The sequence below is a fragment of the Phialemonium atrogriseum genome, assembly GCF_030411735.1.
Source record: "Phialemonium atrogriseum strain 8032-3 unplaced genomic scaffold QBC33scaffold_11, whole genome shotgun sequence".
Taxonomy (NCBI): Eukaryota; Fungi; Ascomycota; class Sordariomycetes; order Cephalothecales; family Cephalothecaceae; genus Phialemonium; species Phialemonium atrogriseum.
In genome coordinates this window covers 681,697-707,375 of record NW_026848148.1, presented here as the reverse complement: position 1 = coordinate 707,375, position 25,679 = coordinate 681,697, and the positions used below count along the sequence as shown (strand labels likewise).

The following is a 25,679-nucleotide window of genomic DNA, read 5'->3' as shown; positions in this document are numbered from 1 at the left end:
ACGTGGGTGACCGAAGCTAACCCGGCGCAAAGGAGAAGGCCCAGCCAATTGGCGTGTTGCGGGTAGCCCCCGGCTGATGGGGATGGGATGTCGCATTTTGTCATTTTGTCTTAAACACTTATCCTCCACTTCAACCTTCGCCGTAATGCCCCGAATGACTGGCCTGACCCCGTGAGCTGCCATATCAAACACCCTTCGAGCCATCGACTCTTGCTTCATATCGTGATAACTCCAAATACCAATTACCCATTTCCTCCTTTGTCGCCGTCGGACCCGGTACGATGAGATGACAAGCTTTAATTCCATGCAGGCGCTGTCGTCTGGCGTCACTCCGGCAATCGATGCCCTGGGACTGAATGGGGGCGGCCAATCCCTGGGCATCGACGATTTCGATCAAGACCTCAATTTTGATGAGTCCATCCTGTAGGTTGTCGAAGCCCCTCATGGGGGGGCGCAACTGCGAAGACCAGCCAGCGCGAGTCTAGCAGGCCCCTCCCTCACCCCCGCTATTTTGCCCCGGACTAGACTGACAGCCCATGTCTCAAACCCCCCAGCGATGGCGTTAATGGTGGCGCACTGCCGCCCATGCCCTTTACCAACTCGTACGAATTCGACACCTACTCGACAACCTTCGAAGACCCCTTCTCGTACCCGGGCGTGCGTCCTTACGATGGAGTCACGGCCGACGTCGAGAACCTGCACGGCGACGAGCCGTCGCCGCACGAGCTGGACAACAAGCTCCTGGGCTTCAGCGCGCCCATAATGAAGGCGGCTCTGGTTGGCGACGGGGGCTCCGCGGGGGGTGCTGGCCAGTTCGCCGAGCTGGGCATGAGCGCCGAGCTGTACGGCATGTTCTTCGTGGCCGAGGACGTCTTCGGCAGCGACAGCAACCCGGCCAGGCCGCTCGAGCTGACCTGCTACCGCCGCAACCTATGGCAGTGCTCGGGCCAGATCACCCTGCCGCGTCATCTGTCGGCCGTCGTCGACGAGCAGGGCCGCCGCTTGCCCGTCTTCGACCTCGCCGCCTCCATCACCGCCATCGAGTCGATCGAGGGCAAGCCCACCGAGATCATCAGCATCCCGTGGAAGAGCGGCGGCGGTGCGGCCAGCTCTGCGGGTCCCGGGGCCGGGGATGAGGCGACCAAGGTGGCGAGCGCGCCGCCGACGCTGGCGCTCGACCTGGCGGGCGGGCAGGACGTGGACGGGAGCAGCGTGAGCGTGCCCGTGTCGTGGAAGCGGCTGCAGTTCAAGCACGCGACTGCCAACAACGGGAGGCGCAAGGGCCTGCAGCAGCACTACGTCGTGCAGATCAACCTGCTCGCCCGGACAAAGTCGGGCGACCAGGTCAAGATCGCCGAGATCCAGTCCGGCCCCGTCATCGTGCGCGGACGCAGCCCGCGCAACTTCGACAGCCGCAAGGACGTGCCGCTGACGGGCGGTGCCGGCGGCGGCGACAAGAGGCTCGAGCGTAGGGGCACCGATCCATCGACTTCGTCGGTTGCGTCTCTTGGCCACGGTGGTGGAGGGGGCGGCGGCAGCATCAAGGGCGAGAAGGGGGATCTTGCCCAGAACATGCAACGCTATCACTCGCTGGGGAATATACAGGTATGTTGTCTCTTTCTCCCCCACCAGAGAGTATCGTGGCGATACCTACTTACACCAAGCGAAAAGCCCCTCCCGCAGTCCAGCGACTGGCCAACTCCCCAAATCGCCTTCCACCACCAGAGCCCGCACCCGTCCAAGAAACTAGCCCTCTCGCCGAACCCGTCCCGACCGCCCGTCCCGCCCTGGTCACCCGACACGTCCCTCTCCTCCCCTTCAATGCAGGGCCCCCACCACCAGTACTTCCATTCCCAACAGCAACAACAATCACAGCAGCAGCAGCACACCACGACACAGACCCTAACCAAGGGCTCCCGGTCATCGGCCACGTCGACGCTGCTGCCCATCAACCTGTCGCTGTCCGAGGACGATCGCAGCAGCCCCAACCGCTCCGGGTCCTCCGTGTCGGACTCCATCCAGAGCCCGCACTTCTCGATGCTGGGAGCCGGGGCGGGGGCGGGGACGGGTGCTGGGGTAGGGGCAGGAGCAGGGGCAGGGGCAGGGGCAGGAACTTCTTCCTCGGCGGCTGCGGCGGCGGCGCAGGCTCAGGCGGCGGGTCAGACCGGGCAAGGGCCGGGCGGGTGCGCGGCCGAGTCGGAGGATCTTCTGTATGAGTACTTCCCGCTGAGCCTGGATGATTGGTTAGTATTGTCTCTTCTTCTTTCTCTTTTGCTCCCCCCCCGGATATCATCTACCTATCTTTGTATAGCGTGTCTCCTTTTCTCTTTTGCTAATTGTCACAACTCTCTCCAAAACAGGGTCCTTCCAGTCGACGCCATCTACCGGCCCCACGTCGTCCACCACACCATCATACCGCCCGAGGTGCGGGCCCAGCAGACGCGGAACAGGACAAAACGCTACTTTGCGGCAGAATGAAGGAGGAGCAAATTCGTGGTTTTGTTTATGATTTGTCTTATTTCCTTTTCTGGGGGGAGGTCTATGGGAAGTCGTGACGACGCTAATGACATGACTATGGCGTTTTTCTTGTCTCTCTCGTGTGGTGTCGACTTCTATTCTCCGGTGTATGATATAACATGGGAGTCTGGGTTTTTGTACGACTCAAACCCCTGTCTCACTTGTTCGGCGGTCTTTCGTCAGCGGGGAGAGGAACGGTAGGCAAAGGATATGGGCAAAGGGGTGGGGAGGGATAGGGAATAATGGTTCTCTGGTTGTCGTTGGATAGGAACCTGAGCCTCCGATATACCCCACTGGTGTTTGTTTCTTTTTTGCCCTGTCTGCTCCGTCTTCCACGGATAAAACAAGAAGAAAATAAAAATCAAGAAAAGACCAGATCGCCGCCAGCCAGACTATGCGCCGAGTGGCGGCTGTTCTGAATTGTAAATTCGGGTAGGTCGAAAAGCGCCTGTAATCTTTTGGTTTCGCCGCGTAAGCCCCAGGATGGATGAAACAAACGATGTATATGTGACCAAACAGCCAAAGATAACCAATGGAAATATATCCCGTCCCCCACTTGCATATCATAGGTATACAAGCTAACGCCCCTCCCCGCCCTTTTCTACCTAGGGAGCGAACCTTGTTTAATATATATCCAATCACCACGCCTGCCACCGGCATCAAAAAAAACGTTTGTAATGTAGATATTGATTTGCCGATGGATGCCAATAGATAACCGCCAAGACTTCTCTCTCTCTCTCTCTCTCTCTCTCTTCCTTCCCCTCCTCCTTCCCCACACGCATTTCGACAGGGGGTGTGTCCCGGCCCGCTACTCGGCCTCGAGACAAGCGAGCGCGACGGCGGCGCCGAGGAGGGAGCTCTCCTTTGCGGCGACGAGGTCGAGGGCTCCCGGGAGACCGCACTCATCCTCGTCCTCGTCGTCGCCGGAGGTCGCCATGAGGCCGTCGATGGCGCGCTGGCAGGTGGTCAGGTAGTGCGGGTAGTTCTCGATGACGGAGCCGTTGAAGGAGACGAGGGTGCGCGGCAGGGCGAGCTCGGCCTCTATTGCGGGGGCGAAGGGGTGGCCCGGCGGCAGGGAGCGGAGGTGCGCGGTCTCGGACTCGGATTTCAGCTGCCAGAGGGCGAAGAGCGAGGCTGCGACGATGGAGGCGGAGCGGCGGGAGATGAGGGAGGAGAGGGTGCGGAGGGCGGAGAGGTCGGCTGGGGTTGGATCGACGGGGGAGGGGTGGCGGGATTTGAAGGTGGAGATAGCGATCGAGAGTGATGGGCTGGTGTCTCTGTGGGATGATAGGTGAGTAAGTGGGCGACGCAAATGGTTGAAAGGGGCGGGAGGGGGAAAGTTGGCACTTACGCTTCGATTATGGATAACGTCTCGGTCTCGAGCGAGTAAGGTTTGGAGAGCGACGGCGGGAGGACCCCCCCAAAGATGCCTGTCGTGTCGATGGCCTCGACGAGCGCGTGCCTGCATATCTCGCCCAGGTAAAAGCCGCTGACGAGTTGCTCCAAAGGCTGGAAGTCGGGCAGGGGATGCGAGGCGTTGAGCAACCGATCCCACCGGGTGAGGGGGAGAATGCCCTTGCCAAACATTCCTAGCTCCGTATTGACGACCACGTGGCTTGCGCTCTCGAACCAACTGTCAGGGCGAGCACCATACTTGGCTTGCCCGATGGTCGGAATTGGGAGGTGCGCGGCGATGTTGACGCCAGTGCCAAGGATGAGACTGAAACGGGTCGACGAGTTGATGTATGCTTCCGATAGCAATGCCGCTGCCGAGTCGTTTACAATGGCAGAGAGCTCGACGTGGAGCCCCTTCTTCATGCATGCAGACTTGATGATTTCTCCCAGATCCTGGCCAACGAGCCCGTTTGCCGCCAAGAAGCCTTTCCCCATACCGTGTAACCGGCCACCCTTTAGAGATGTTTGTCTGAGGCGTGTGTTAGTTGTGAGATCCATGGTTTCCATGTCTGCTGCGTGCACAGAATCTAGTCCCGTCAGGTGTGGGGGTGTGGGGAGACAGCATACTCGATAGGGAAGCTCCACGCCAGCCCCATAGGGAGCGGGCTCTCCGGGTCATGACTGTGCTTCTTTTCGCCCTTGGAAAGAGTCTCGGATATCCTCCCAGCCACCCAGTCGAAAAAGTCCATGCCCTCGAGACTCTTGACCAGGGTGTCGATCTTGAATGAATCCATGCGGACGATTCCGCTCTCACTGCCACGCGCCCCGCGGCTCCTCAGCTCAACCAACGCGACGCGCAGGTTGGAACCGCCAACGTCCAGAACCAGATACTGCCCACACTCGTAGCCATTGGGTAGCCGGTGGTTGTAGGACGGGAGCATGCATGCCGGGTTTGACGACAGGCCCTCCCGGAACTGGACTTTGAGCTTGGACGCGAACTCTTTCAGCCTTCGGCCGTCCGACGGGGGGATGAACAGCTGCTCCGCCTCCTTGAGGAAGTCTTCTATCGTCGCGGACGGGACATTTTCAGTCTCGACCTCCTGGCCTTTCGGGGTCGCCGGGTCGATCCAGAGGGCGAGGAAGGCTTCGAAGAAGGACTTCCCTCGCAGCAGGGACTTGAGAGCGGCAACGATGACCTCGCGCAGTGTTGTCATTGCAGAAATGAGCGGCTGCATGACATTCGAAAGAGAGGCAGCTAGTCAGGTCACCAACGGGGAAGGGGGAAGGCAAAGAAGTAGTAGTAGGAGCATGCTCGAAGAGGGCGAGGCACCGGAAGGTTAAGCCATGGGTTTCCCAAGAGGGGTCGAGAAAAGGAAGCCAGCAAGAGCAACGGGGGGCGACGACGTAGGTATACAAGCCCTAGGAAAGAGGGCTGACAGGCCGGAATGGGAAAAGCCAAAGCCTCTCTACGGTATCTGGTACCAGTTGGAGGCTGGCAAGTAGGTAAGGTTAGTTAGGTTAGGTTAGGTTAGGTTAGGTTAGGTTGTGTCGGATTCCCAAGGTTCCCCTTGGAGAGAGGTAAGGCTGGACGAGGGAAAGGGGAAGGTGTCAGGTCGGCCCAGGCCGGGGGAGTAGTGGAGGCAACGAACGAAGGGAAGGAACACGAAGCAAAGTCACAATGCATCGAGAGGGGAGGGAACGGAGGGGAGGGCGTGGAGACTCTTCATTGCTACCAAAAGAAGGGCAATGTGGGAAAACATTGCGCGATAATGGCAGGGAGGCCGACGGCGACCAATTAGAATGGCCAGTGGTCCTGTGTAACAGAAGCATCGGGAGAATAGGAACGTATAAAGAAGTGATAATATTAATGGGACTATTGCAGTACGTATTGGCCGTCAATGTTCCATACAGAGTAGATCCTGATCAAGGTACGCAAGGGGGGAGACTCAAACTGCATGGAAGAAGCCGTGATTGTGGCCTCCGTTGTGGGTTCGTGGAGACATGGAAGGGAACAAGTTAAACGTAACGTTGCCTGGCGATCGGCCGCAACATTATCACTAACAATTTCCCGGCCCTAAAATGGTAGTTTCCAATGGACTGGGAACACTGGAGCACGGGCCACCGACAACTATTCAGCCCCACCAGTCTGCCGCCCACTCTTGCAGCGGTCGGTTCTTATTTTCTAAATTGTTACTGCAGTAGTTTATTCTCGCGAGCCTCCTTCGTTCAGCCTCATCACCTCGCGAACCCTTTGCAGTTCCAGGCACACGGTTCTCGATATGGCGTGTCTACCGTGCTGGCTTCCCGGGTGTCTCCCGCCAGAGCCTCCATATTCCAATGCCTGGTTTCGAACGTTCCCATGCTTGTAGGCTCGGATATGCAGCAGTTCCCTTCCACGCCTCGTAGCGTACCTGCCTAAAGGCTCTCTATCTGCACATCTGACCTTGCACATCTGACTTTGCAGATCCAATCCCCTAGCAGATCCCACGCCCCGGAGCCCGTTATGCTTTATTGCTGGACAGAGCTAAAGGTACTGTCTAGTCCCCTGCCAGGTTGTCCCAGTTTGGGACCAACCTTGAACACAACGTGGTAAGAAGGCTTGCCCACGCCACCCAACGGAAACCAGGGCCTGATACCCACACCGTGGGGCAGCCTACTGTGGGTATGTGGTTGGTGTCGGTGTGCTTGAACAGCATGAACGTTTCATTGCCCGTTGCTCATTGCCCATTGTCCATCCACCTATCATCGGCCCAACGCCCTCCACAACCCCCGGTGTTACCCGTGGTCCTCCGAACTATGCGTACTTCCACCGGCCCCGTCTAACCTTACGTCTACCCCTGTTCTTTTACGTTGCGAGTTGCCACTGAAGCCGGCATGAACCTCTTAATGACCCTCCAATGTCTCGTACCTCTTTTTCCTCTCCCGTTTCTTACTGAACAAGCCGAGAGAGAACGCATCTCGCGAGCCAGATCCTTAGCACCATCTCGTATATCCTCAAAATAGCACACATACACCCCTGCCCTCGATAATCCCGTCTATCCTGTATCCTTTCCTCTTTAGTCCTAGTCGTCAAGATGAGGCTCATCATCCGGGACGATTCCGTGGCTGCGAGCGTATTCGTTGCCAACTACATCATCGAGCGTATCAAGCATTTCGCCCCCACGCCAGCGCACCCCTTCGTGCTTGGTCTTCCCACGGGCTCAACGCCCGTGAGTTTCTACAGTGTCCTCGTGGAGAAGTACAAGGCCGGCGAGGTCTCTTTTGAAAATGTCGTCACCTTCAACATGGTAAGGAACACACATACCGCACATTGCTTCTCAATACTTGCTCACCCAGATCGGATAGGACGAATATATCGGCATCCCGCGGGACCACCCTGAGAGCTACCACTCATTCATGTGGAAGCATTTCTTCTCGCACGTGAACATCCACCCCAACAACGTCAACATCCTGGACGGGAATGCCCCGAACCTCGAGGCAGAATGCGTCGAGTACGAGGCCAAGATCAAGCGCGCAGGCGGCATCGACCTGTTCCTCGCGGGCATTGGCGACGACGGGCACATCGCCTTCAACGAGCCCGGGTCGAGTCTTGCGTCGCGCACGCGCGTCAAGACGCTCGCGTACGACACCATCCTCGCCAACTCGCGCTTCTTCGACAACGACCTGGAGAAGGTGCCTAAGATGGCCCTCACCGTCGGCGTCCAGACCATCCTGGAGGCGAGGGAGATCGTTGCCCTCATCGTCGGCCCCCGCAAGGCCCTGGCCCTGCAGCGGTGCATCGAGCAGGGTGTTAACCACATGTGGACCCTGTCCAGCCTGCAGCTCCACCCCCACCCCATGATCGTGTGTGACGAGGACGCCACCCTGGAACTACAGGTCAAGACCGTGAGGGTAAGCTCCCCCCCCCCCACCCCCGAAACCCTTTTTTTCCTGCCAAAATTCCCACCCCCTCGCTAAACACAACCATCAACAGTACTTCAAATCCCTAGAAAAGGTCGCCCGCGCCCAGGGCTTCGAGCAGATCCTCCCGTCGCGCGTGCGCACTGGCCCTGGCCCAGCGACAGTGATCCAGCCGCCGCGCCTCCCGGGCGCCGCACGGAGCGACGACGACGCGGTCAAGGTGGAAGCACCGGCGCCGACAGTCCTCTCGCCGCAGCCGACGACGTCGCGGCTGCTGCGGGCGTCGTCCCCGGCCGCAGAGTATCCCGTCCGCTCCGTGTCGCCCGACTTCGACCTCGTCCCCGACAGCATGGCGTCGCGGATCCCGGACCCGCGCCTCGCCCAGCGCCTGACGCCGACGCCCGAGACGCAGACCGTGGCGGTTAATGCCGTTGGCGCTTGAGGGGAGGGGGGCTGTTTTTCTGCTCGGCCGTCTTCGCTCTAGCCCCTTTTTTCTCCCCCCTTTTTCCCTAAACGTTGGGCTCACTTTCACTTGTTCTATGGAGTTGGGAACAGCATGACCGGCGTATTTCCCTGAGTGTTTCCCTGATGAAGACAGGCTTACAGCGGATGTTTTTGGAGCCTTGCTCAGAATGGCGTGACGAAGCAAAAGGCGGTCGAAACGGATGCAATTCGGCAGACTGTAGAGTATCGCAGAGAGGATCAAATCCCTCTTGTATGATTGGTTAGGCATTACGTGTTCATGAAACCGGCTGCACGGGATGGTCCATGTCGCCGCCGTCGAGGCTGCCCGTTTCTACCGACATTTTTTTACAAATGGACTACACAGTAAGGGCAGAAGCCATCAGCAACCGCAGCAACCATCTCCACACCCGGCGTGCCAAACGTACCGTCATCACAGAGACCGAAAGCCTAGGCCACCGCCATGCCTTGGATGGCCCATGGTGTGTGTACGCACCTCACGCAGGGTAGAGGCATAATTCAGGGTGGAGTATATCTTGTCATATGCACGGCATTATGTATGTACCACGATGCTGAACGGCTAATTGGAGCGCATCTACCACTTTGAACTGTTGGCATGCCGGCGATATTCACGCTTTGCAATCTAAAGGCCTTGGAGCCTCATGCAGAGGGTCCACAGTTTCCAGGCAGCGGCGGTCAAAACCAACAGGATGCGGGGATGTAACCAACAGGCAACTCAACGAACCAACAAGCCCGGAGATACCAAACGAGTATATTGTGGCCGTCAAACCAACAACACACTGCCACAAATGAGCGCGCAGACAATGAATGTATCGAAAGGGCGAGACAGCAGAAGCCTCGATGAGGGTACCGTCATGATACATGGGGACGCCATCAAGAACTGCGAGCCCACCAGGGTGACTGGCTGGAAGTTCGAGGCCTGTCCCGGTTGTCTTCGCGTCTGCCAAGCCAACGAGACGCATTCCCGCTGGAATGCAAAAATCTTCCTGGCGGACGAGCTAGAGTTAGTTTTATGTTGACCGAAGTATATTTGGAGGTCTCGCTGGTTGCTCCATTTTGTTGTTGTGGTCTCCTATTGCCCGGCGCAATGTTCTACTCTCCACTACCCTCGCGCCTGGCGTTGCAGTTGCTCGACGCCATCGAACTTTGTCTGCGGATTGATGAGGAAACCGTCTAACGACATCATGTTGTAGCGTCCCTGCTCATCATCGCCAATAGGCTCTGGCTCTGGCTTATTCGCAAGACGGCTAGTAAAGCCACGCGACAGCAACAGACCCAAGGCCCTTGCCAGCTTGATCGTCCGGAGCTGATCGTCAGACAAGCCACCAACTTCATGCTTTAATGTTTCCAAAAGACGTCCTGTAGAGTGTCGTAGTCTCCAAATCTCGTCCGGCCGTTGCGCAGATGAGGCTTCCCGGTTAGGGATTGGAGGGAATGCAGGTTAAGCCCGAATGGACACACTTGAGCTTCTGCCCAGTCAATGAAACCAACGAGATGACAGGTCGCTTCGTCGACCATGATGTTACAAGAGCCAAAGTCTCGATGGAGAAGAACCATGGGGAGAGACAGGATGTCGTCCATCGAGTCGGTGCAGGCCTGGACAATGGGCTGAAATCGGGACGAAAGTGCAGCATGCAAGAGTCGTAGGTCCCTGAGATAGGTTTGTCCCAACCTGCCGCGGTACTCTGGGCTGACTGGCTGAGGAGCATTCCAAGACAGAGCCAGGAAGGTGCCTGTCAATCAGCATCGCGGTCTAACAGGCGTTAACAGGGAAACGTACTGCGTAACGTCGCCGATGAGGTTCTAGCGCCAGGAAAGATTGTCGGGAGAGTTTTCCGGGAAGCCATGGGCCAGGATGAAATCTAGGTGCGTCATTCCACGCACACGGCTCATCAGGTAGACGTAGAGCGGCTCCTTCCCCCCGTCCCCTACCTTGCCCTCGAAGGATACCTCCGGTGCAAGTGATCCGTAAACCTCGGTCGCTAGGGAAGTGACTTCAGTCTTGAGTGCCAGGGACTCGAGGCGGAACTGAATGACGTATTTTAGTTCAGGACCGGAATAGACAGAGTAGCTGCACACGCCCTGGACTTAAACAGGGGCGACGTTTTCGCCGGCAAGCTCCCTTGCTCTGGCATCGCATGCGGCGCGGGTTGCCGATGTTTTCCTGAAGAATGCCTCGATCTCTGCATCGACAGAGTACTCCGAGTACGTCGTCACCATGACGACGATATTGAATGATTGCGATGGAGCCTTGGAAAGTCAGATGCGACCTTTTTTGTCAAGAGTCTGAATACGTACGTTGCGAATTTATCGATGTGCCACGCATCGCCTGAAGCATCGAAATAATATCTGCTGCCCCTGTATGCAGCTTGTCAACCCCCACCCCCGCCCAAAATACAGATCAAGAGACGAGAGGCCAGAAATGGTGCCTGGAATTAGGAAGAAAGGGGGGCACACGAAGCCCTAACCATATATACCTATACGTAGATTGAATAACACAACTATCGCTGAGATTCAACTTGGAGTGACGAAGGTCGCCGCGGTAGTCACAATAGGATACGACATGTAAGCACTCGATTTATTCTCAAACATACTTTTAATATATCAGTAAGCGCAACGATAGAACGGGGGAAAACAAAACAAGAAAAAAAAGGGGGCAGACAATGTTCGAAACGAAAGGACGGCTCATGGTCCATTAAGTACAAGGAGTATTCCAAGATTTATACATCCCCGGGGAACGAACATCTCCCAAGGCCTTGCAAGCAAGTAACCATCCCCTGGAGCTCACAACCGCCTCCCTCAATACCTCAACACAACCCCCTGACTCTTCCTACTCCCCGCCCCCGCCTCCCCCTCCTTCCCACTCCACAACCCCTCCTGGTCCGCGAACCCCGGGTCGGGAGCCCCAGACTCGATGGCCGCGATGCGCGCCAAGATCTCCTCGCGCTTCCTCTCCTTCTTGCGCACGCTGCGCATCCTCTCCTCGTCCTCCTCCTTCGCCGCCGCGACCGGCGTCGGCACAGGCGCCGACGGCGCCTTCCACATGGCGCCGTTAGCTCCGGCCGCCGCGGCGGCCTGCTCCAGCTGCTGCGACCACATGAGCTGCTCCTCCTCCGTCGGCGAGGCGGGAGGAGGATGGGGAAGCCGGGACTGCCGCGCCAGCACCTCGCTCGCCGCCTGCTGCGCAAACAGCCTCTCCTGCTCGAGGGCCTCGATCTGCGCGCGGATCATCGGGTCGTACTCCTCCTGTTGCTGTTGCTGCGCCATGTCGGAGTTGTTGTTGTTGGTCTCTTTCCCGCCGCGCGACCCCAGCGCGACGGCCTCCTCCAGCGCGGCGGCCCACTCCTCCGGCGTCGCGGCGGCCCTCCTCTTCGTGGTGCCCGGGTAGCTGGCCTCGATGGCCTCCTGCAGCGCGGCGTCCCAGTCGGCCCTGTAGGCGACCGTTGTCGGGCGGTACTGGCGGCGCAGGGGCACCGTGGCCGTCGCCGGCTCCGGCTTCACGGCGACGATCCAGTTGCGCTCGGCGGCGGCGTTGGCGGCCTGCAGCGTCTCGGCCGCCCAGAGGCTCTCGGACGCGAGCTGGCTCAGGGGCTCGTCGAGGTGGTGCTCTGCGGGGCGGGGCTTGCGCTTCATGTCCTTGGCGGCGGGCTCCTTGGTGGTGGTGCGGTGGTCGGATCGCGTGCGGTCGACGGTGAACAGCAGCGATGTGCCGCCCTCGGCGGCCGGCTCGCGAGCGGGTGCCGCGGGCCCGGCAGAGGGGTGGCTCCACAGGCCGTGGCTCAGCTGGTGGAAGCGGGCGTCGCGGCCGGTCGTCTTGGCCCACATGGCGCTGGAGCTGAGGACGTCCAGCGCCTGGCTGGCACCGGCGCCGGCGCGCGGCTTACGGATCATGTGTTCGGCGGCGGGGTCCGCGGACGTGGTGCGGTATTCGGAGCGGTGCGGGTCGACCTTGAACATGCCTTGCGAGTCGCCGGCGTGCGAGGTGGCGGATGGTTTCCACAGGCCGCGGTTCTGCTGCCTGCGCTCCTTCCTCGCCTGCTTGATCTCGCTGGCGGGCCGGGGAATCTTCGACGCCTGATCCTTGGTGGTCCACAGCGGCTCGGGGGAAGAGGACGAGTCTCTCTTGTTGTCCGACTCGGCAGTCCAGAGGCTATCGCTCTCGATGGCGGCTGGCTCCGCCTGTCGAGGCTTGGCCCGCGCGGTTTCAGCGCTTCCGCCGTAGGCTTCCCACGTCTTGCCGTCTGGCTCGGGCAGGCCCTTTCCGTGGTCGGCGCCCTCCTGCGACTCCGACGGAGCGTTCCAGAGCACGGATTGCCCAGGCTGCTCGGATGGATCCTCGGCGAGGCCGATGACGATGGAATGCTTCTTCTTCTGCTTTGAGCATTCGGCCTCGTCGTCGGAGGGCATGTCGATATCGTCGTCGACCACGGCATTGCTGGGCAGAGGCGGAGGGAACATGCTGAGCTTGGAAGGCACGCCGTCCGACTTGAGCAGGTTCGCAATCTCCCAGAGCGTGGTCTCGTCAAAATCGTCGTCGGTGTCGTCGCCCTCGTAGTCATCGGAATCCCGGCCCTCGTCGTCGTAGTCGTCGAAGAAGGACGACGAGTACTCGGCCGCCTCGAGTTGCCGGGACCGCGCGTCGTGAGTGACGCTGGTCGACAGGCCGCCCGAAGTCATGGTTCCGGGCATGGCCATGACCGCTGTTGACCTCGTGGGCTGGACCATGGCGGTGTCAGACCGCTCGCCCCATGGGAATTGGAAGATGCCCAGGGTACCCCGCTTGTCCGGCAGGGGCTCGGGGTTCTCGACAATGTCTGGGAGCAGGGTGACTCGCTTGTTCCGCCTTGGTGGCCGCTGTGTCAGTGGCCGCGGAGCCTTCTGAGACAAGTTTTGCGACAGCGGCCTGGACGTCCGTTGGGGATCTGCGCTGGGCTGCGGGGCAGCCCAGACGGGACGCCAGAGCCCCCCAGTCGCCCGCGTCTTGGTGTTGTGGGGTTTGGTCCAGAGCTGCGTGCTATGAATCTGGAGAGGCGCAATTTCCTTCCTCGGGGCAGGGCGGACGGAGATGCCGGGGAGGTCGGTCGTTCCCTCCTTTGAAGCTTTGGCATCCCGAGTCCACAACATGCTGGCCGAACGAGTCACCGCCCTGGGTTTCGGCGTCCACAGCGACTTTTGATGCCGCGTTCCCCGTGCTGCTGGTGGGGCAACAATCGCATCAATCCGGCCCCTGGCTACTCCGGTTTCATGGTCAGAATCATCGGACTCCGGAGGAGTCGGACTGCCCAGGTTGGCAATTGACGCAGGCAGGAAGTTCACGCTGTTGCGCTTTTGCCGGTCGGCGACATCCATGTACTCCATCTGGGCCTCGGCCAGCCGCTGCTGCCAGACGCTCACCCTGGAGTTGTCGGCAACTGCGGCCGGTTCCTCGGCTGCCCTAGAGGGGGTGCCGCTTCGCATCCTGGCGCGCCTTGACGCCCTTCGCTCGAGCGCAATGCTAGATCGCGCCGCGGCATCTGCAGCCATGTGGTTGCCGATGATCATGGATTCCCTGCGAGAGTTCCTGTTTGGCGAAGTGGTCCTGAGGCTGGACAGGGAGTCCCGGCCGATGTCGTGTTGCATCTCGTGCCAGTGGTCCTCCTGCATGCCCATTTCCTTTTCGAGGTTCTCGAGAAGAGCCAGTCGGCGGGCCTGGCTTTCCGTCGAGTCCCTGTTGGGCTGCTCAAGCTTCTTGAGTTGGGCTTGGATCTGCTCAATAGCTTGCTTCGGAGACTCGATGGGGGAAGGCTCGGCTGCTTGGATGGCGACCATGTTCCTGCTTGACTTGGAACTTAGGCGCAAGGGCGTCGGCGGAGGCATCTTCCTCGAGCGCGTCTTCTGCTTTCTAGCCGAGAACGTTGGACATTCGTCACCCACTCGCCTATGCCATTGGCCTTGAGAGGCACACTCTGCGGCCAGCACATTGTCGTCATTGTCGTCGTCGTCGTCCATGAGCCAGAATCCACCAGCTTCGATGCCCTCCTGGACGGAGGTGTCCAGCATGAAAGCCACTTCCTCACTGCCGCGTGACGCGTCGGACCTCGACCTCTGGATGTCTGTCGCCTTGGCAACACGCCGCGCGACTTGAATGCCCACGGCGAGTTCGGGAGACCAGTTCGCCGCCGCCTCATCGTGCGTCCTCGCATCGGTGGTCTCCGTCCACGCCGAACTCCTGACCGGAATGATCGGAGATGACGCCCGCTTGGCGGCCACCCGTTCCGACGCATTTTGAGTCTCGCGATTCTGCCCGAAGTCGTCATTGGGACTGCCTGGCAGCCATGACGTGCCCGCTTCATCTTCCATGTTTTGGTAGCTTCCGGGGCTGTACACCTTGGTGTCGCGCGGATCCCTCAGCGGGATCTCGTCGACGCTCAGCACGTCCTCGGTCCTGATAGACGTCCTTGTAGTCCTGTTCGAGCGTCGCCGATCGTCGTCAGATGTGGGAGAGTTCGATTCGAGGAAAGACGACGGAATTGGAGGAACTATCGGGGCCAAGGCTGTCTGCTTCATGTTCCCGCTCGGCGGAGAAGGGAAGAACATGGTCATTTTTTCGTCGACCGTCATGCTCTTGGTGTTGTTCGGATGGGGCCTCCCCGGCATCCCGGGCCTGGCACTCTTCGGCGGCGGTGGCAGGGGCGGGAGCTGTGTCGGGCTGCCCGCGTTCGACATGAGAATAGACTTCCTGCTTATCAGCGAGCCACCCGACTTGCTCCGACGATGTTGCGACAGGTCTTGGGGCGCGGGATCGTTCATTTTCCTGGGAATCGGCCTCGGCCTGTTTACAACCGACGCCGACCTGGTGAGGCCGTCGGCAGCCTGCATCTTCGAAGCCTCGGTGGCCCCGTCTATGATGTTCTGAACCGCAGTAGGATCGTCGTAGACGATGCTATTCACGAACATGACGGTCTGCTGAGTCTGATTTCCTGCCTCTTTAGCCAGCTTCAATCCTCGAGCTCTGGGGTTTCCCGGCAATCCGATCGTCGGACGTTTTTGCAACACTGTCTTTTCTGGCTCCGGAGCAGGGGCTTTGGGCGAGCTCAAATTCCTGGAGGGCCTAATCGTGGGCCGAACGACGGTCGCTGGCATTTGCATTGCTGGAGGGCTCTGCTTCTCTTCCGGCGCAGGCTTTGCCACAAGCTCCGATCCCCAGTCCGACACAGGCCTAGTCACGACTTCTGGCAGAGCCTGCGGCGTCTTTACTCGTGGGAGTTCAGGAACAAGAGGGGATTCAGGTCGAGATTCCTCGGGTTGTTCTTGGAACTCGGGACGCTCTTGGAATTCGGGGCGCACTTGGAACTCCTGGGAGGCTTGACGCGGAGACCGTCGGCGGATCTCCTCGACACCTGGGGACAACTGCGCCGATGTGGTCGAAGCATTCCACTCCGGCACTGGCGGGTTCAGGTTCGATGTAGTCAGGCCGGGTTGTGAGTAGACCGAGGCTACCTCCTTCCGCTTGACGCTCGCGGTTCGCTTGAGAGCTTCCTCCTGGTTCAAGTTTGGCGGCTGGGGGGCTGCCCGTTGGGCAATCATATCAGACTCCAGCTTCAATGCCAAGGCCCTCCTCTCCTTCTCCGCCCTAGCAGCCTCCTTCAAATCGATGGTTGCGATCTTCTTGAGGGGGTTATGTTCGTCGTCGGCCTGCAGGATAGGATTTCCAATTGTGAGCTTCGCGGCTGGCGTCGTCTTATCGGGGCCGCCTCTGGCAAAGCCGAACATATCCCTGGTCTTCTTCAGGCTCCCAAGACCCACCTTCCGCGCGACGCCGGATCCAGCTGTAATGGTCGTCTCGGTACGGGGTGGAGGAAATAGCTGGCCCTGGACCGGCAGTCCGCCCACTCCAAGAACCACTCCCGCCATCGGTCCAGTAATGGCAGGGAATTCACTCTTTTCCTCGTCAACTCTAGGTGCCTCCCTTGGTTGCAGGAACGTGGTCGACGATCGGACGGCGTGTTCCTTCAAGTCTTCGTAGCGAGTCGGAGGCCAATCGTTCGATTCGGACGAGGAGATATCACGGCTGATATTGATGTGTCTAGGCGAGGGTGCCTCGGGGGGCCTCGACGGCTTACCCCTTGGAGTTGCAAGGGTCTCCGTGCAAGCCGTCACAATGACTTATACGGGTGTTAGTTAGCGGCAAATAGACCGACGAGCAGTTCAAGACGTACGGATGAGAATAGAGAGACCGCCTGCCGGAACGGTAGTCCTGACGATAAGATCCATCGCGGGCATGCCCAGCATCATCGCAACACTCGTCTATAATCTTATCAGCATGGATTTCTCGGAGCCCTTCGTATTTCTGTCGACAATCGCTTACCCCTGTCCAGATTCCGAAGCCAACCATGACAAGCAATACGGACTTGCTCCTAGCAGCGCTGGAGGTGTTCTCCTGGATGTCCGCGACCATCCGCGTCATGTATGCTCTAGCGGCAAACATGGCGATGATAACAGCATCTAGAGCAATGGTGACAATGGCGATGGGGAGGGAAGAGGACGAGGCCACGCAGACGGTGTCGACCTGGGGCTTGCTAAAGCCAACAAACACCATCCCCACGACGAAACGCCCTGCCACGAGAGCCTGGGCTATCATGTCGGCAATCGATTGCTTCCTGCCCGTGTTCATGGCCCACAAAAGGTACTGCTCGACCGAGAACCTTCCCACCTGATCGAACAGGGTCGAGAAAATTATGCCGGCCTGGCACGGCATCGTACTGTCCGTCGTATCGATGACCGTCGCAATGAAAGAAACCTGGGCCCACAGGGCCGAGGATAGAAGGAATGTAATGAGGACCAGCCTCAGGCCGTCCCGGAATATCGCTGAGCCATGGCCGTTGATGTAGAGAAACAGCGCCGCCGACGCTGCGTTAACCACGATACCACTGTAAAAGAAGTCGCCTGTTAGCTAGACCGCTGCCAGTGTTTCTCCTCCTCCTGCTTCCCGCAACTCCCTTCCTGCGGGTGGGGGATCCCAAACTGACAATGAGAAGGCGGCGACGAGCGGCTGGGTGGCGCCTGGGATGGCCATCGCGCCGGCGTAGAGAGAAGGCGTAATCGGCCAGGACGGAACGGAAAGAGACCCAGTCAATGGGGGGTAACGAATTGTACAAAAGTAAGGAGAGAAGATTCAATGAAGGGAATGGGTCATGTTGACAGTCGTTGCTATCATCACGATCGTCTAAACAGCAATCATGGCGAGCCCGGCCATGCTATTGCTTGCCACTCGACAAGAAGGTAAGGGAGGTAAAAGAGAGAGAAGGGGTTCAGCAACATGGGACGCATCGAGATTCGACACGAGTCACTGCTGCCAGCCAGAGGGCGGACCTTGCAGATGGTACGCGGGTACTCACTGCCTGGGTAACGAAACGGGAGGTCCGCTAGCCCAACCCTACCTACCCTGCCCTACCGGCGGCGATTGTCTCTTGCATGCTTGCCTGTGGGGCTTCCCGCAGCTTCGTGCTCGCAAAGACGATGGCTCGAGGGCGTGGAGCCACGGTGCTCAAACAGGCACGAGCTTGGCTTGGTTCGAAATCTCTCGACTCGTTGTTCATGCGCAGTACAGGCAGGGGGGTTGATTGGTGCGAGACGCAAGGCTGACAAGGCCGCAGGTCTTGGGTGCGTCGGCCCCTGGTTGTGGGGTGTTTCGCATGAAACTCGGCTCGTTACAGCGCAGGGGAGGGGTCCCTTTTCATTCGCAATCTCTCCCCCCCGGCGACGCCACAGATTGCAACTTAATCCCCCCTTGCGAGAAAACGTGGGATTAGAGTTGCGATGTGAGACGAGAGATCAGAGCCGCATAACCCTGCGAGCTTTGCGGGCTGTCGGTCGGCGGGAAAGGTGAGTTGGCAGGTTGACAGCTTGACAGGTTCGCCTGCTTTCCCCTTTCCCACTTCCCACTTCCACCCAATCGCCTAAATCTAGATGCAAGAATGGAGATCCGAATCGGCACAATCACTCGAACCAACGCGCAAAGGTGCAGGTGATGTGATAATGGGTGATGTGATGATGTGCTGCTACCCATACGATCTTGTTCTGAATCTTTCGATGTCTGTGTCAAGTCCAGGCGCGAGGCGCATCCTCCGTACCTACACTGCTACGAAGTTCCAGTTCTAGGGAGCCATTAGCATTGTCGAGGATTCCATAGCCGGCTGCCAACCGCTGTCAATACCTAGTCGCAGCGAGCCTCACAACCAGCCACACCAACAACCCAAAGACTGGAAAAAGGAAGTCAAAAAGGACCGAAATGGGATCTCGGAGCCTCCCTCTTGCGATTTCTTCTTCTTCTTTGTTTAGCCTCGATCACACGTAACAACTACTCGCGCAGATCTTACTCTTGCCAAAATCGCACGTTCGACGAGGCCTCTCCCCGCTATTAGCCACCTCCCGCCTCAAAGACTCGACATATCCAAAACGCTAAGACCTAGATCGCCAGCTCCCGCTCCGTTGCAGCCGCGATCCGAGAGTGGGCGCTCGCTTGCTGGAGAGCCAACCGACTCGTCTTCGGTATGTGGCTCGCGTGTCTTCTTCTTTCCTAATATTTGAATCGAGAGATGTCTAGCTGCAGCGAGATCGTTATGAGGACTCTCTGGCCATTTGGAGAGAGCCGATGCCAGGAGTACCTCTTTACCTAGTTACCCCTGCTGTGCATTTGGCCGTGATATTCCGTTCCCAAATATGTTGACAATCTGAACTGGTGAATGCAATAATTCCCGTCAAGTGGAAATCAAGATGTCATCTCCATCTCCTAATACCACAAGAGATAACCATAGACAGTGATTCTGCATCCTCTACCCCGGAACCATATACATGTTTATATTGATAGATGATGACCTAGTGTATCACCTGCACCCATCGCAAAGACAGCAACTGTAGAAACCACTTCACATAGGTAGTCACCCCGTATTTTTCCCAACCCCATCGACATCCGAAAAGACATGCAAGCGGCCTCACCAATTCTCCCAGACCTCCTTCGGCAAAACCCTCCTCATGACGGCCCAATGCCCCAGCGCACTCTGCTCGTGCCACTTGACCAGCTTGGTCGTGTCGTTCCTCCGCAGGATGCCCTCGCCGCGGCCGACGAGGAAGTCCGCGTCGGCGACCTCGTGCCGCGGCACGAGGAACGCCTCGCGCGACGGGCTGTTCAGCATGTCCGCCGGCGTCGCGGCGCGGAACGAGACGGCGCCGGCCGCCGCGGGCTCGAACTTTATGCAGAAGATGACCATGTTGGTGAAGTCGCTGCCGTCGCGCTCCAGCGCCTCCTCGTCGCGCGGGTGCTCGCGGAAGACGCGGCACGACGGGAACACCTCGCGGATGGTCTGCACGATGACCATGGGCGGTGGGAGCGCAAAATCGCCGGCGTAGTTCTGTGAGATGGGCATGTCAGTTTTTTCTTCTCGGGCGGCCGACTCGGGTCAGGGTTCGACTCACAATAGCGATGACGCCGTTCGGCTTGAGGATAGTGTTCAGGTTCTGCAGGAACTCGAGGGTGAACAACTCGATGGGCTCTGCACCGCCCGTGAACACGTCGTGGATGATGTAGTCAAACCTATCGTCGGTGCCGTTCGCAAGCTCCGCCGTGTAGCTCACCGCGTCGGCGATGACGGACCTGTGGTTCTTCGGCAGCTGGAAGTACTTGAGAGCAAACTCGTGCACGACGGGGTCGATCTCCACCACAGTGGTGTCGATGCCGTGTGCGATGAGCGCAGCTGGACTAGTGCCGATACCCATGCCACTGAATCAAGTGTTAGACAAAATGATATCCCCTTGAGAAGATGCACCGGACTTACATGACAAGGGCGTTCGCCATGCTATCGGGCACAGGGTTTGGGACTTCGACCAGCCTGACGGCCTCGAGCATCGCAAAGACGCCATATATGGGCTCCGCGACCTGGTTGCCGGCGAACTGTCCCCCTTTGAACTTGACCCATTCGCCGCCCAAAAGGCTGTGGTCACATCGCAACACTCGAAAGCCCTGATCTAAGCTCTCGACAACCGAGATGTATCCCGTCACCGACTCCCTCCGGTCCAGTAGCACCCAGCCGTCGGCGTTGAGGGTGCTGTTCAGGGTAGCGGTGCCCAGTGAAGTTTGCACGTGGGTATTGAAGAACGAAGTGTGCAGCAAGGCCGGGATGGCGTAGAGCAGCAGCTTTGACGGGGCGAATAGCGAGTAGCAGGATGCCAGGACCATCTCTAACCCGAGCCGCGTAAAGAGAAAAGTCTTCCCCACAAGACTCTGAATAAGCCGCGCGGATATACCCTCGAGCGCTCTAAAGAGTCCATAGGAGCCGAGGCCAGGGGCTGCATCTGCCATCCAGCTTGGGAGGACACTGAGATCGGCCCCGTCGAGATGATTCGCCGTGCAGGCCACGGAAAAAACGATGAGGGGGAAGAGGGTGAGAGTCTCAGTTATGAGGGGGCCCCATTGGGCGGTGAAGAAGCCGCTGAGTTTGAACAGGTAGAACTGGACAGCCGGGATATAAATGGCGATGACCGGAAGTAACAAGTGAGGCTTGACAGGGAGTGTTCGGCCAAGGAACAGGTTCGACGACCAGCCCACGAAGCACGCTGCCATGACTAGCTTGGAGTGCCATATCGACGATGGTATTGACCCATAGACAGGCGACAAGGTGAGCTCAGATACATTGGAGTAGATGGCGATGAGAGCCAGCAATGTAGCCGACTTCAGGTAAACCGATGCTTGCTCCCTCGCATGTTTCGCCCAGGTCTCGTCTTTTGCTTTTTCTGCTAGGGCCTTGAGCTCCTTCTCAAAGTTCTCCGGGGTGAAGGAAGAGCTGGGATTAATATCCGGTATGTCTGAGGAGGTTTTCGGGGTCTTCGGCGACCGATTATTCTTGGACGGCTTTGGCGCCATTGGTGCCGATCTGAAGAATGCTATACTATCCAACAGGGTCAAGTCACCACCAGCTGAGGGGGAGCGGCCACAGCTGAGAAACTAAATCTTCACTGAAGATTTTATCGACTACAAAACTGGCTCTCAACAGCCAGCTGTTGGAGCTCCCGTGTGGTCCTGTTGACTTCAATTGGCCAGGTGTTTAGAGATGTAACACCCCAAGCTCAGGCCAAACACGGGCGTAAGTACCTAGGTACCTCCTCCGTATAGAGAGTAACTTCTTTATAAGGATCCACCAGAAAACCTAACTCTAATAATCTCAAAATGCATGCTTCTAGGTCTGTATAGGTAACAGTCCCTGGCGTTCATTTTGTCTAGGATACAGACCTATAGGTAATTTTCCACAACTCTGAGCTTCTTTCATTCTGTCAAGCTGTTGCAATCTGAACCACAACATCTGGAGGAGGTAGCTACTCTTCCTTTCATAACGATACCGCTATCTATAGGACTATAAATAGGCCAGTGCACCATTATAACGGGATTATTCCTGTAACATGCCTGTGACGCAGATCTGCACGGACAGTGACGCCAAGGCACCTCCATGATTTGTTGGCCATAGCATCATTGTCCCCTCTTTGCAAGCTTCAAAATACCAGCAGCTTGGGCACACCTTCCTTGCAAGCAATTTTCGCTGAATTCTTTGTAAATGATTTGATTTCCCGCCCAGATTTGTCACGATGGCCCCTTTTTCAACACAGCCAACCAGCCTGGTTGACTTCGACCAGAAAAGCCTGCTGAGTATGAGAACCTTCCATCTGTGTACGCCGAGCTGGCTTCTAACAAAGGGAATAGTTTCTGCAATCAGCATCGCCTTCAACCCGACATTTTGGAAGTAAGATGCTCCAAAAGTAGGCCGATTGTTACCCCTTCCCGTTGCTAACATTCTGTAAAGTATCGTTGCAAGACAAGGTTAGCCAATGCCCCTTCATCCCTCCACCTACCTCGGCAATAGTTTTTTTTTCCTAACCCACCGCCTCCCTCGCAGAATACCACAACAAGACCCTCACCCGCCTCTTCGGTGGCCGCTCCCAAACAGCCTGCTATGGTCTCGCCGCGACCATCTTCTCCCTCGGCCTCGTCCGCGATTTCCTCTACGAGCGAGCCCTCCGCCACCAGCCGTCCCACCCGGCCCTAGAAGGCCAGCTCCCGACTCTCGCCGGGTACGCGCTGTTGGCCGCCGGAAACATCCTGGTCATCTCTTCGACTTGGGCGCTGGGCATCACCGGTACCTTCCTGGGCGACTACTTCGGCATCCTGCAGGAGAAGATGGTGACGGGCTTCCCGTTCAACGTCACCGACGCGCCCATGTACTACGGGTCGACCATGAGCTTCCTGGGAACGTCCTTGATCTACGGCAAGCCGGCCGGCCTCCTGCTGACGTTCGAGGTCCTCGTCGTCTACCTGGTTGCGCTGCGGTTCGAGAACCCGTTCACCGGCGCCATCTATGCCAAGCGGGATCGCGAGAGGGCTGCCGCTGCTGGGAAGAAGGTAGAGGGCAAGAAGGAGCTGTGAGAAGCGTGCAGTTGGGCAGTGGGCAGGCGTCGTACGCTGCAATGGTTGGCGATGTTCGATGGGGAAGACAAACCTGAATGATCTCTTGGATCGCTTTGATACAAAAACCAGAGAGCTTACATGCTTGCCTAAGGCGATGGGGCGTATCCAATCTCAGGAGTCGGACGGTGAGGACACGGGGGGTGAATCTGGCGGCTGTCAAGCTTGTCGGTGACAGCAGCCGAGCGGTTTGGTGGAAAAGAAGGTTGCATAGACATAGAGACGACGTGTACGGACTCAACTTTGAAGGATTGTGGTTGGCCATCAACTGGCCAGATTAATGATAGACCGATAAACATACGGATAATCTATCCTGCTACAAGCCCGTCCTCGTCTGAAAACAATTAGACGTTTTGTACTGTACCGACCTAATGCGGATAGGGGCTACTCTCGTGTTCAGCCCTGTGTCACAAGCAGGGAGCTATGACGGCACCAATGTCGACTCACCGGGAGAAACCGCCGAGGATCTGAAGGTCAGGTGGGGCAGCGTTGGTCTTTCATGGGTGACAGCGGAAGGGGCCGATGGAATCTAGGAGCCGGATCTAGCAAATGCCGTTCGGAGGGAGTAATCGGGTACGATTGCAAGACATCACAATTTTTCAGAGCCATCGACTTCTCCTGTTCATTTCCCGGAAGATTGGACGATTTCGCCAAGCTGAAGAGCCGCATATCCCACCTTCAATAGCCTTCTTAGTCAGTGCCAAGAAGCCTCACCCACATTGGCACATCTCCATTAAGCGGGTCGTCAAGATGAATCGACCATCCCGAACAGACGAACCCCAGAAGGGCGATGGGTATAACCAGAGCCCCAACGATCTCTCAAATGACCTCACCACAAATGAGGATCTAAATGGCATTTCAAACTCGCGAGTCCAGAGGAGTGGCGAACCCCTCTCAATACAGTCCGGAGGCCAAAACGCACTCTTAGATGAAGTGTCCAACCTCCAGGATACCGAAGGGATACCGACGGTACGAATCAAGGATGGCGTCCCTGCTGAGTCTCTCGTTGTTGAGCAGCAGGCGCAAGGGGGGCCGCACGAGTTCGGGGCCGGTCCCCAGCTGTCGGCCGCTTCTCATGGCGGTGACGATGGCGGCAATCGTCGAGGTCGCGTGACATCGGCTCTTCACCGCACTAAAAATGCCATCATCACTTTCTCGAAGTTCATCGGGCCTGGTTTTATGGTTGCCGTCTCGTACAGTACGTGTGTTTTCCATGGCCCATCCTTCCCTTTAAACCTATCATATCCTAACCTGGGTCCAGTCGATCCCGGCAACTACGCCACCGACATCGCTGCTGGCGCCTCATACCGTTTCCGCCTGCTTTTCATCGTGTTACTGAGTAACATCTTCGCCATCTTCCTCCAAAGTCTCTCCATCAAACTCGGGACCGTCAGCGGTCTCAACCTGGCCGAGGCATGCCGCGCTTTCCTGCCTCGATGGCTGAACTATTTTCTGTACGTTATGGCCGAAGCGGCCATTATTGCTACTGACATTGCAGAGGTAACACGGGCACATTCCCCCTTAACGAGGATGTTTTTCCTTGTATGACTAACACTAGGTCAGGTCATCGGCACGGCAATTGCCATCAACCTCCTTATTCCCAAAATACCCCTTGTTGCTGGCTGCGCCTTGTCCATCCTCGATGTCATGGTTATTCTCCTATTCTACCAGCCCAGCGGGTCGATGAAGGGCCTACGAGCCTTCGAGTTTTTTGTCGTGCTCCTTGTCCTCGGCGTCGTCGTCTGCTTCTGCGTCCAGCTCTCCCTCATCCAGGAGACCCCAGTGGGGGAGATATTCCGTGGCTTCCTTCCGTCCGATGCCATCACCGAGCAACGGGGCCTCTACCAGGCCTGCGGCATCCTCGGCGCCACCGTCATGCCGCACAGCCTGTACCTCGGCTCCGGCATCGTCCAGGCGCGCCTCCGGGAATTTGACAGCAAGTCCGGCCTCCTGCCCCCGGACCTGCCGCCGCCCGCCATGGCCATGAGCTCCTCCGCGGAGTCCGCCTCGACGTCCAAGGCCACCTACATCCCCTCGCTCTCGGCCGTCCGGTTCTCGATGAAATACTCCATCGCCGAGCTAGCCATCTCCCTCTTCACGTTCGCCCTCTTCGTCAACAGCGCCATCCTCATCGTGGCCGGCGCCTCGCTCTACGGCAACCCGGACGCCCTCAGCGCCGACATCTTCGGCATCCACGACCTGCTCTCGACTTCCCTCTCGCCCGCCGCGGGCACCGTCTTCGCGCTCGCGCTTCTCCTCTCGGGCGTCAGCGCCGGCATCGTCTGCACCATCTCCGGCCAGATGGTGTCCGAGGGCCAGCTCAACCTGCGGCTCCGGCCCTGGCTCAGGCGCCTCGTCACCCGCTCCATCAGCATCACGCCCAGCATCATCATCGCCGGCGCCGTCGGCCGCGAGGGCCTCGACGCGGCCCTCAACGGGTCCCAGGTCGCCCTCAGCGTTGCCCTGCCGTTCGTCGCCGCGCCGCTGATCTGGTTCACCTGCCGCACAAAGTACATGACCGTCCAGCCCGGCATGGCGCGCTTCGCTGTCCAGGCGCCAGCGTCCCATGCTGGGGAGAGGGACGGGATGGATGGCGAAGGTGATGCCGAGGGTTTGGGCGGGAGGCGGGCGCGGATGCGGTCGCTCTGGGCCAGGATCATGTTCCGGCGCAACGGCCGCCGTGGTGGGGGGAGCGAGGCCGAGCACGGCAGCGTGAATATGGCTAACTCGTGGCCTGTCGCTGCGCTAGCCGTGCTCATCTGGATCGTCATCGCGGTGCTGAATGTGGCGAACTTGGTGTTGTTGGGGCGGGGCTCCTAGAGGGACTCTGCGGAAGGGAGAAGGGGGCGTGCCGGATAAGCGGCTACGCTGGTTTCCCCCTTGACTGGATTGAGTT

The 25,679-nt window shown here is 58.3% G+C and overlaps 8 protein-coding genes across 8 annotated transcripts; 4 read left to right on the top strand and 4 right to left on the bottom strand.

Annotated features, from left to right (window-relative positions):
• Nucleotides 1-74: 74 nt before the first annotated feature.
• QBC33DRAFT_60530 (p53-like transcription factor) lies at nt 75-2,570 on the top strand. The gene is made up of 2 exons (XM_060432276.1): nt 75-423; nt 555-2,570. The coding sequence occupies exons 1-2, from the start codon at nt 287-289 to the stop codon at nt 2,476-2,478; spliced, it is 2,061 nt and encodes a 686-aa protein (XP_060284053.1). The 5' UTR covers nt 75-286; the 3' UTR covers nt 2,479-2,570.
• Nucleotides 2,571-3,202: 632 nt separating this feature from the next.
• On the bottom strand, nt 3,203-5,262 carry QBC33DRAFT_60544 (hexokinase-1). The gene is made up of 3 exons (XM_060432279.1): nt 4,540-5,262; nt 3,869-4,441; nt 3,203-3,794 (listed from the first exon to the last, which is right to left on the bottom strand). The coding sequence occupies exons 1-3, from the start codon at nt 5,145-5,147 to the stop codon at nt 3,326-3,328; spliced, it is 1,650 nt and encodes a 549-aa protein (XP_060284052.1). The 5' UTR covers nt 5,148-5,262; the 3' UTR covers nt 3,203-3,325.
• A 1,724-nt stretch (nt 5,263-6,986) lies between these two features.
• QBC33DRAFT_558668 (glucosamine-6-phosphate isomerase) lies at nt 6,987-8,254 on the top strand (the record flags this gene model as incomplete). The annotated part of the gene is made up of 3 exons (XM_060429899.1): nt 6,987-7,199; nt 7,258-7,803; nt 7,886-8,254. The coding sequence occupies 3 exons, from the start codon at nt 6,987-6,989 to the stop codon at nt 8,252-8,254; spliced, it is 1,128 nt and encodes a 375-aa protein (XP_060284051.1).
• Nucleotides 8,255-9,397: 1,143 nt separating this feature from the next.
• Nucleotides 9,398-10,515, bottom strand: QBC33DRAFT_610929 (uncharacterized protein; the record flags this gene model as incomplete). The annotated part of the gene is made up of 4 exons (XM_060432431.1): nt 9,398-9,601; nt 9,652-10,028; nt 10,182-10,323; nt 10,390-10,515. 4 exons carry the CDS (start codon nt 10,513-10,515, stop codon nt 9,398-9,400), a joined length of 849 nt encoding a protein of 282 aa, XP_060284050.1.
• Nucleotides 10,516-10,859: 344 nt separating this feature from the next.
• On the bottom strand, nt 10,860-17,537 carry QBC33DRAFT_586002 (uncharacterized protein). The gene is made up of 4 exons (XM_060431460.1): nt 17,304-17,537; nt 16,643-17,204; nt 16,494-16,581; nt 10,860-16,439 (listed from the first exon to the last, which is right to left on the bottom strand). Exons 1-4 carry the CDS (start codon nt 17,348-17,350, stop codon nt 11,095-11,097), a joined length of 6,042 nt encoding a protein of 2,013 aa, XP_060284049.1. The 5' UTR covers nt 17,351-17,537; the 3' UTR covers nt 10,860-11,094.
• Nucleotides 17,538-19,268: 1,731 nt separating this feature from the next.
• QBC33DRAFT_514751 (polyamine aminopropyltransferase) lies at nt 19,269-21,193 on the bottom strand (the record flags this gene model as incomplete). The annotated part of the gene is made up of 3 exons (XM_060426058.1): nt 19,269-19,685; nt 19,750-20,053; nt 20,109-21,193. 3 exons carry the CDS (start codon nt 21,191-21,193, stop codon nt 19,269-19,271), a joined length of 1,806 nt encoding a protein of 601 aa, XP_060284048.1.
• A 605-nt stretch (nt 21,194-21,798) lies between these two features.
• On the top strand, nt 21,799-22,808 carry QBC33DRAFT_60363 (phospholipid methyltransferase-domain-containing protein). Its single transcript, XM_060432194.1, has 4 exons — nt 21,799-21,970; nt 22,025-22,064; nt 22,125-22,141; nt 22,218-22,808. The coding sequence occupies exons 1-4, from the start codon at nt 21,910-21,912 to the stop codon at nt 22,742-22,744; spliced, it is 645 nt and encodes a 214-aa protein (XP_060284047.1). The 5' UTR covers nt 21,799-21,909; the 3' UTR covers nt 22,745-22,808.
• Nucleotides 22,809-23,533: 725 nt separating this feature from the next.
• QBC33DRAFT_558663 (natural resistance-associated macrophage protein) lies at nt 23,534-25,603 on the top strand (the record flags this gene model as incomplete). The annotated part of the gene is made up of 3 exons (XM_060429898.1): nt 23,534-23,981; nt 24,045-24,283; nt 24,347-25,603. 3 exons carry the CDS (start codon nt 23,534-23,536, stop codon nt 25,601-25,603), a joined length of 1,944 nt encoding a protein of 647 aa, XP_060284046.1.
• Nucleotides 25,604-25,679: the final 76 nt, after the last annotated feature.